Source organism: Naegleria fowleri (assembly GCF_008403515.1).
Source record: "Naegleria fowleri strain ATCC 30894 chromosome Unknown tig23, whole genome shotgun sequence".
NCBI lineage: Eukaryota > Heterolobosea > Eutetramitea > Acrasida > Naegleriidae > Naegleria > Naegleria fowleri.
The window spans coordinates 69,559-80,117 of record NW_025407955.1 but is presented as its reverse complement, the minus strand read 5'-3'; the positions used below and the strand labels follow the sequence as shown (position 1 = coordinate 80,117).

Genomic DNA, 10,559 nt, shown 5'->3' with positions numbered 1-10,559 from the left:
GAGATTGTTGAGAGGTATGTTGGGAGGTATGTTGTTGGTGAGAAAAGTAGAGGGTGGTTGAGATTGTTGAGAGGCATTTGGGGATACTGAGCGCTGATATTGAGAGGAGACTGTCTCAGGTTGTTGTTTCAAAAGTGAGGAAGAGGCATGTGCTTGTTCCATCATGGTGTTCTTGTTGGAACTAGAACCACCATTCATGTCATGATCATTCATGTATGGTGGTTCATCATCACCTTGATGATTATTCTTGTCTTGTGGATGATCCATGGTTGTCATAAGGATAGAACTATTCATTGCATCATGTACCATATTCTCCATTCTTGTTGTTAATTCTACTTCTTCTTCGAGTTGTTGTTTTTGTCTCATTAAAATACATTCATAGTCATAAAAATATTTCACAGAGAGACTAGATTGTTCCCATGAAGGTATCATCTTTCTAGTATTCACTTTCTTCAATGTGGAAGGATTGGATTCATTACTTCTCAATCCAACATAATTATCAATCACATTGACCATTGTAGTGGTGGTGGTATTGGAGGTGGTGGTGATGGTATTCGAAGAAGAAGAAGGAGCTAGGATGGTAGGATATGCATGATTCGTTCGAAGAGCATGTTCTCCCATAGCATCATGTTGTTGAGGAATGACGAGTATGACTTGTTCATTTGAAATCATTGAGATGTTGTTGTGTTGGTGATTATTACTACTAGTAGTAGTAGTAGAACCCTCAACACCACCCTCAACAGCATGACTTTGATTACTACTTTGAGGATCTAAATTGTAATGATTTAGAAAAGATTCTGAAAAGATCATACTTGTGGACTGTTTCAAATGTAAAGTGGGAGGAGTAACATGTTGTTGTTGGGTTGAGATGAATGATTGGTGAGTTGTAGTAGAAAAAGTAGCACTACCACCACCACCACCACTCGTACCACCACTCGTTGAACCAGTACTACCACTTGCACTTCCACTTGAATTACTTGAATCAGTACTACCACTTGAATTACTTGTGCCACCACTTCCACATGTAGTTGAACCACAATTCTTAGAAAATACACAAGGTGCATGTTCAGGTAAATCAAACCATTGAATTATATAATCTGTTGCACAAGTACAATACGATAAAAATACTGCATTCAAATGTCCCTTAATTTTCTTTTCCTTCTTTTCAACTTGTTTGTTTCGAACAGAAGAAAAAGACTTTTCCGAATAGAGATAATTCTTTTGGAAAAAGAAGAGAACTCCTTGTAAGATATATCTTTGCATATTTTGAATGAATATAATATCATAACATGATTTCTCCATCACTAATAAATATTGTAATATACTTGTGAGTATTTCAACACTTCCTTTCAATCCATATTGATTTAAATATGCTTTTTGAATATTTAAAATACTATAATTCACATATTCAATGATAAAATCTAAAACGAGTTGAATAAATTTAAATGTAGATTCAATTTTTAAATCTAAATTTGATAAATAGGTTTGAATGTACCAATGTGCTTTGATTTCATAAAAATATAATCGAAGTTTTTCTCCACCATTTTTGAAGAGTTTAAAAATAGTTTCAAAGACATTAATTTTCTCATCAATATCTCTAATGTGAGGAATTAATTTGAGAATTGGAATTAAGAATTCTTTAAATTCTAATTGTGAAAATTCATATTCAATGAGATTGATGGAGTTTTTAAGTCTATTGTGTGAAGAAGAGAAGGATGGAATGGTCCTATTGGTAGTATTGATAAAAGTAGAAGTAGTATTAGTACTACTACCACTACCACTCGATGATGGTGGTAATAGAGAATTGAAAAAGACAGATTTAGATCGTTTGCTCTTTCCAGGTGAATTAAAAATAGATTGAGACGACTCGACACTGACATTTCGAGTGTCATCCACTCCACTGCCAACACTACTCGTGTCATCATGATTCACAATCTGTTGAATCGTATTATTAGAAATGGAAGTTGCAAAAAAGTTGGTTCTAAATTTAGATTCTCCATGGTCGTCGTCATCTTCAGGTGATCCTAATTCCAACAAGTGTTGAGAGAGAAAGGTTTGTGATCTGCTGTGATCTTGATTCATCATGGTAGGTTCATCATGATCATTATTGAGTAGTGGTAATGATGATTCAACTGGATTCATGGTAATTGTGGTATTTTCAGGAGGATGGTGATGGTATTGACGAGTAGTACTCTGAAAAATTCCACTAAAACTATTGATACCACCACTCTTCATATGAAAGGTAATATTATTATGACCACCACTATTATGACCACCAACATTATTACCACCAACATTATTATGACCAACATTATTATGACCAACATTATTATGACCAACATTATTACCACCACTATTTTGATCATTCATCATTCTCATCATCATGGATGGAATATTCTGTTGTCTTGCTGTTGGTGGTGTTGAACATGATGAAAATAATCCTAACATTAAATCAAACATGACTTGAAATTCTAAAAGTGATGGATTTCCAACTTCTAATAATTGTTGAGCTAATAAATGTGCTGCATTTGTTTTTACAAAATTTTCTCTCAAAGATTCCTTTCTTGATAAATATACTCCTAACATTTTCAACAGAATACATCGAATGAGATTTGATTTGGTATGTAAAAGTGCAATGATTTGTAAAGTAGGAAGAACGGAATGGAAATCTTCCAAGACATCATCTGGAGCTTCTTCCATTAAATTATAAAACATGTTGAGAACGGATTTCCTTGGTTCAATAGGTTCACCATGGTCTTGATGGCTTGTACTAGAATGACCACTATTAGAATGACCATGAGCACTACCATTATTACTAGAATGACCACCACTAGAATGACCACCACTCTGACTTGTTCTATGATCGGATGATGATCCTGTCACACTATGATGAGTTAAAATAATATATTGAACAATGGGATATAAATAAGTCATTGAAATGGGTGTTGGAATGATACATTTCAAAATCTTAATGGTAGGTGTAATGATTTTGATTGGCCATTCAATCTTTTCTGAAAATACATATCCTTGAGACATGGCAAATAATAATCTTTTAACACCATTGACAGTGGTGAGCATGATGACTCGATGATGTTCATTCACTTTGTTTCGATATGAAGATGAAACTAATTCAGCCAAACATTTTAACATTTTCTTCAAAGTATTCACATGAGCATTGGAATGCCAAATTCTATAATCTAATAATAACTTTTCAAATGCCATAAAATTATTAATCACTCCACTCTTACAAATGTCTCTCACTTTGAGAGGTGTTGAACGAACACCACCACTCGAATGACCACTCGGACTAACACCATGACTCACATGTTCATAAATCGTTTCAATTGGAATATTCAATCCACACATGACCAACATGCATAATAACACAGCATTGGTGATGATAAATGGATTTGAGGAATTGCTTTGAATCAATAAATGATAATTAATCATATCATATCCTCCCAATCGATTCATTTCCAAGGTATTCAGTGTATTGTATTTCATTAAATAGGCTAATAGTAACAAGACATAAATCTTACTCGATGGATCTCTCATTTTGGCATAGAGACCTAAAATGGTCTTCATTCCTCCAATCACGTACAAGTTTGCCTTAAATGTACATTTTGAGACCAGTGTCGTTTTGCCAGCGAGATAGCATTTGATAGGAACAAAGTTTGAAGTTCTTTGAAAGGAGAGAGCATTTGCATTGTTATAATTTCTATTAGGAATGTATGCTCTAATATCTGAAGTGTTGTAAAAGTGATTGCCATTGGTGGTGGAATTCGTTGCAGTACTGTTAGTGGTAGTATTGGTAGTGGTAGTGGTTGTTAGTGGTAGTATTGGCAGAGTTGGTACTTGAGGTATCCATACTATTATTAGGATTGGAACTGCTGTTATTGCTGGTCATTGGGGTGGTACCAGTCAAATTTGTATTCCCACTGGTCCTATTACTATTACTACTATTCGTAGAATTAGTCAATGGTAGTGATGTCATGCCACTATTCGTACTACTACCGCTGCTATTATTACCAATAAGAGTATTTCCTTGAATGGCATTCTTTGAGGAGATTGTAGAAGATGTCATTGTAGTGGTTGTTGTACCTGTACTTGTAGTACTAGTCGTAGTGGTTGTTGTTCCAGTGGTTGGAGTAGTGGTTGTTGTTTCAGTGGTGGTCACTCCTTCATGATGATTATTTCTCTTCTTCTTTGTCTTGTTCTTATTATTACTAAATACAACATCCACAGTATCCAAAGTATTGGATTGAGAAGAAGATGTTGCTAATCGTGTAATGACACTTGCATCAACACTCGAAAAATGCAAATACAAATCGATTGGATAATTGACTCAATCCAACATTATTCGAACAATCTTTCATGTAATAAATCTTATTCTTAAATTTCACAACACTATCCTCATTAATCATTTCATTACAAAAGTATTGACTAAGATCTTCATCAAAACTTCCCATATAATTAGGTCCTAAATGATACATCATGTACATTTCTTCATCATTGAGACATTCCTCTAAGAAGAACATGTTTCCTAATTGAAAAGCAGGACAAACAAAAATAGATTCTTGAGAGTGGTGATGAGGGACAGGTGGTGATTGTAGTTGTTGTTGTGGTGAAAATTGATGTTGTTGTGGTGATGATGATGATGAAGGACTTTGTTGAGAATGGAGGAGGGGTAGTGGTGGTGGCACTGGTGGTTGTTGTTGTGGTGGTGGTGGTGGTTGTTGTGGTGGATTGAGATGAGATGGTATCATCGACCATGAAGAGGAGATTGCTGCTGTTGGTGATGCACCACCCTCACTGCTCAATGTTGAGTAAGGTATGTTGTGCATATGGGTGTCATCATCTCTTGATACATTGGTGGTGGTAGTGGCAATAGAAAGTTGTTGTTGTTGTTGTTCGAGTGATGGTAACTTTTGACCATCATGATGATGATGAAGAGGAGGAGGAGGAGGAGGACAACAACTATTACCACTGCTACTACTGCTGATAATGACACTCGTACCATCATAGCCATGGCTCATCGTTGTACCCACCACAAGATTCACCAAACATCCAACTGGATCAAGTGTTGTATCAACACCACCATTCATGGCACCACTCTGACCACCACTCGTACCATTCATAGTACTAGTACTACTAGCTCTCTTATTCACACTCTTCATGGTTCGATTCAACATGGAACTCACTTCAGTAACTTTGGCTCCCATAGCAACAAATTCTAAATTGGTATTTGAGAAATTCAAAAATGATTTAAATCGATCTACCAATGACTTGTCCATCGATTCTTCATGGACTACCTTCTCCACATGAAAACCATTCACAAATAAATTAAATACATGTTCAATCTTATCTTGTAATTGAATCCTTTGATAATTCAATCCAATAAAATACCATTGATAGAATTTAAAATCATGTTGTGTGAATATTACACTGAAATGTGTCTTGTCATTTGTTCTCTCAATTTGAACACTCAATTTCATTTGAGGTAACATGCATACATGCATGGCTGTAGAGTTTACATGAGAAGAGAAACTATAGAGATAGATGGGAGGAGATGAGGTAGTAGTGGTGGTGGTGGTGGTGATGATGTCATGATGATGACCACCACTCTGAATACCACTCTGAATACTACCACCACCATTTGAATCTTTTGTACTTCTTCCTCCCAACATACTTTCAATTCGAAACCATAGAGTGGTGGTATGACCTTTTTCACTTGGCCATGAAGAATAATTAAATTTTGGAAATAGAATGGCAGAAAAGGAATTGAGAGCTCTCTTCATCAGAATTCGTTCTTCCTTATCATGTGCAGCCTTACTGGATGAACTTGAAAATAATCTCTTCTTACTTTTCAATTGTTTTAAATCATCAATTTTAAATATCTTATCCTTATTGAGAGGTGAAAAGTCAATATAATAATTTGGAATGAATGAATGATCAGAGAGTTCGAGAAGAGTTTTCAATAGATTGTTAATCGTTTTGGTCGTTGAAGAATGTTGAGAGTATTGTTGTTGAATAGTACTTGTAGTAGCAGAATTATTATTCAAAGCAAGTCCATCCAATAATGAAATACTACCATTTGTACTGCCACCATTCCCTAACAAAGAACTACTTCCTAAACCACCACCACTACTACTACTACTACCCAAACCACCACTACCACTACCTAAACCACCACTACCACTTCCATTCATGGTTGTAATATTCCACAATCGATCAGGTGTAAACAATGCAAAATAATATTGCATTTCTCGTGTTGAGAAATTATGAGAAGCCAATAACATTAATAATTTGGTAATTCTTGAAGAGAGATAATGAGAAGGATCTAACAAAACACTACTAAATTCCTTCATCAGAATGAGTAGTGATTTAGCCTTAGATAACCGATGTCGGTTGGTAGAATAACGCACTAACCGAAACAACATGTCCATCAAGAAATTTGCCAATTTAGGATCAGTCTCTTGTAAATTTCTTCCATATAATTTGAATAACACTTCTGGAAATATTTCTGGATTCTCAAAAAGTAAAACCTTTTCTTCAATACACTTTTTAAATCTCTCTAAATTATTTCTCATTGGATCATCATAGCAATACAAGGAATGATCACTCATCACTGAGAATTGAAGTAAATTCATCGTGAGATGAGTTCCATGTTCATAACTCTTCACAAATCCACACTTGTGAAGTGGTTGCAAGATGGAAGAGAAAGTTATAAATTTCTTGAAATAGGTTTCATTATCTAAATTCTCATACATGGAGAGAGTGAGTAAATTAATGGTAGATTGAACCACACTAAATACTAAATCATAACAATCCAAGTGATTACTAAATAGAGAAAGTAAATGAATGACTCTTTCATATCCTTTGCATTTACGAAATGAATTTTTAACATTTTCATTTTCAATAAATATTTTACGAATGCATACGAGAATTCTTTCACACATTTTCAAATGTTTTTTAGAGGTGGAGGTGGAGGTTGTAATGGAATTTGTTGTCCACTTTGAACCTGCTGATCCATCTTCATGCATTTCTGTTGTTCCTGTTTTCGTCGTGTGGTGAGAATGTTGCTGTGATGGTAATTGTTGAATAGGAATACTATTCATAGTAGGATTGTTACTAGTAGTATCATTATTCATAGTAGGATTGTTAGTACTATTTGTAGTAGTAGTAGTCGTCGTAGTACTATTAATAGAATTATTACTCATTGTTCCACCCTTCATAATTTCTAATAAATCACAAATCATAAAATCCCAAGTCTGAGATCGATCATGAATCACAATCATGGAAATGACATCCAATGTATTTAAAATCAATTCTTCATCATAGAGTAATTGATAGAGAGCATTTTCTTTTGGAGTCATTGAATTCATAAAATCTTTGTGATTTTCTAAATTATTTTGTAAAAATAAATAAATCATTTTCACTAATTTGAGCATGACTTGAGTATTTCGATTCTCAACATTTAAATGAATGGCTTGTAAAATAATTTTAGTAAAATTAGAATTTCTTAATAAAACTTGAATGATGGAAATTCTATTTGGATCTTCCATTTTATCCAATAAATGATCACAAACTCTCATTATTGAATCAAAGAATTTCAAATGATCTGTTTGTAACATTCCAAGATATTCATTAAAATCTCTACATATTAAATCTGTTTTGATCTTATCATTTTGACATTCACAAAATATATGAATATAATGATCAAATGTTTTGAGAAGTTGAATTTGCATTTCCTTGCTTGTAGATGTGAAATTTTTACACATGTATTTGAATGGTTCACTCTTGTAGAGAGTTTTAAAATATTCTTCATGAAATAGTGTTAAATTGGATAAAATGTGATCAAGTAATTCTCTTTTACATATAAATGAAGGAAGAATTTCATTGGACATGTTGTCGTTATTATTATTTCTCGATTCATTTCCAAACATGATCGTGGTATTCATGTTGTTGTTGTTATTCAAATCCTTTCGAGTATTCATCATTTTTGAAACTACTATTTGAGACATGTCTGTATGATCATATAAATAAACAAGTAAATCAAAGATGTGTTGATTTCTTTTACATTCACCTAATTCTTCTTGAATAGCATCTTGTACAAGTTGAATGTGAAGAGTTAAATCTAATACAAGAGTAATCATGACATGAAGAATGGTTAATAGTTTTTGTTGTTGAAATTGTAATAAAAAGTCTTCAATGTGATGATTGTGAATAGAATTATTTTTGTTGAGAGAAGAAGGAGTAGTAGAAATAGCACTAGTAGTAGCATTAGTAGCACTAGTAGTAGTATTACTATTAGAAGTAGTAGTAGAAATAATACTAGTCATAGTAGGAATCATTGTCCTATCATTAGTGTCATTTTCATCAACACTTCTTCCTTGTTGTTGATCATCATTTTCATCAACAACAACACTTCTTCTTCCTTGTTGTGAAGAATTAATCTCATGAAATACTCTCTTCATCAATTCATAACCATCACAATGTTCAAATTCCATTAATAAATTTGGTACTAAATGTAAGGATGTAAAAAGTGCCCATACACACATTTCAAACATGTAAAGTATTGTAATTTTAAGAAATGAATGATTCTTAAATAATTGAATTTCTTTTTCCATATCATTGAGAAAAGACATGACTTGAATAAATACTTTGTATGAACTCAATTCCATTAAATGTCGAATATCTTTGGATGCTAAAAGAAACATGTGACCCACAGAAAGAGAAACAAAATTAGAGAATTGAATGAATAATTCAATGAGAAGAGTTCTATCATCAGAACTACGAGTTCTATTATCAGAACCATTATTGTTGTTACTATTATGATCATCACTACTACTATTGTTCCTACCATTTTTGTGATGATCATTGTTGTTACTATTATGATCATTATGATGATCATCATTACCAACATCACCACTGTTACTACAGCAATTTCTATGAGGATCATCATCACCACTCAATGGATTGTATAATCGTGACATGTGTTTCATTGTATTAAATAATACTCTCCACATTCTTGTTTGAATAAATACTTCAGTATAGACATGAACACTCTTTTTAGATACTTGTAATAATAAATTAGATAATAAAATATTTGGATTAGTATCTTGAGTTGTGAGTGTTTCTCTAATTTTATACTTTTCACTTGAAGTAGAATAAGTGTAATAGACTTGAATATATTCTGCTAAACGTTCTTGAATAGAGCTGAGAATGGTGTAATTGGTATTTTCAATAGAAAGATGATGAGAAGAATTCATAATTGTTGATTGATTTTTTGAACTGAGACCAAACCATAGACATGTCAATCTCATACACACAATCACTGCAGTTGAAAGACCATTCATGACTGAAATGGTAGTATCTGTGAACTGTGGAAAAGGATGATGAATGATGTGAAAAATAAACAATGATGATGAATATGGATGATGTGAAAAGTAATGATGTGAATGAACAACCCATTGGTAGTATCATGAATATTCACCATATATTCACCATCATATAAATAGATAAAAATCAATACTTACACTTTCAAAAAGTAATGATAGAGACTTGGCAAGTAAACAACACAAACTATTGTGATATTCTAAGGATTCAAGTGTTTCTTTAAAAAAGAAATTCTTAACCTTTTCAAATTCCATCACTTGTAATAAATTTCTAATAAAATCTTGATCATCTTGTTTTGTATACAATCGATTTATGAAATGAATAAAATTAGATGGAGTCACATTGAATTCAGATTTAAATAAATTACAAAAATGTCTAATAAATTCTAATGATAAATCTGTAACAAGTTGTGAAATATTCAATTGACTGTAATGATCATCATTTAAATATTGATTGAATCATCATATGAAACAACAACAATAATCATATGAAAACAATATATGAAAACAATATATGAAAACAATATATGAAAACAATATATGAAACAACATACCAAAAAGGTAACACATGGTGAATATCTGAATTACTATCAAATGAATCTGAAATGAGTGTAACAAGTCGAATCAATGATCTCTCTTTTTCATCTCTTGATATTGAATCTATATATTTCATCCACCAGAAATTAATTTGTTTAAAATTATGTTGATCAATGTCATGATAGGAATGCAAGAAGGAACTCTGAGAAGGAGTAGTGTTATTGTTACTATTACTATTGTTACTATTACTATTGTTATTGTTACTATTATTACTCGTATTGGGATGTTGAGTACTATGATTGATATTATTATTGGAGAGTTGTTGATGGTGATGATGATAGTAAATGTCTGCGTTGTCTATTTCATTCTCATCTTCCATCATCATCTCTTCATTTTCGTATATACTTGAATTGTGGTGATCCAAATAAATATCTTTTAATTGTTCTATGGGAATGAATGATCTGGGAGAAAGAATAGAATTCCAAAAGGAGAGAGAGTCAAGAGGTATATCCAATGTGGTGGTTATGGTGGTGGTCTGAGTGGTGGTAGACTCCTCGAGATGATGATTCTCAGAGTTGTTATTGTTGTTGTTAGGGTTGTTAGGGTTGTTGTTATGGTGGTGGT

General features: G+C 32.8%; 1 protein-coding gene across 1 annotated transcript in view; it reads right to left on the bottom strand.

The window, feature by feature from the left end:
* The window catches only part of FDP41_001273 (uncharacterized protein), a gene marked incomplete at both ends in the record, with an annotated part of 10,338 nt that extends 24 nt beyond the window's left edge, over positions 1-10,314 (bottom strand). The window contains 5 exons of the mRNA XM_044703281.1: positions 1-3,743; positions 3,871-4,278; positions 4,346-9,383; positions 9,540-9,825; positions 9,953-10,314. The exon at positions 1-3,743 is cut by the window's left edge and continues 24 nt beyond it. Coding sequence (XP_044564318.1) covers positions 1-3,743; positions 3,871-4,278; positions 4,346-9,383; positions 9,540-9,825; positions 9,953-10,314 — 9,837 coding nt within the window. The remainder of the gene's footprint in view (positions 3,744-3,870; positions 4,279-4,345; positions 9,384-9,539; positions 9,826-9,952) is intronic.
* Between the last annotated feature and the right edge of the window lie 245 nt (positions 10,315-10,559).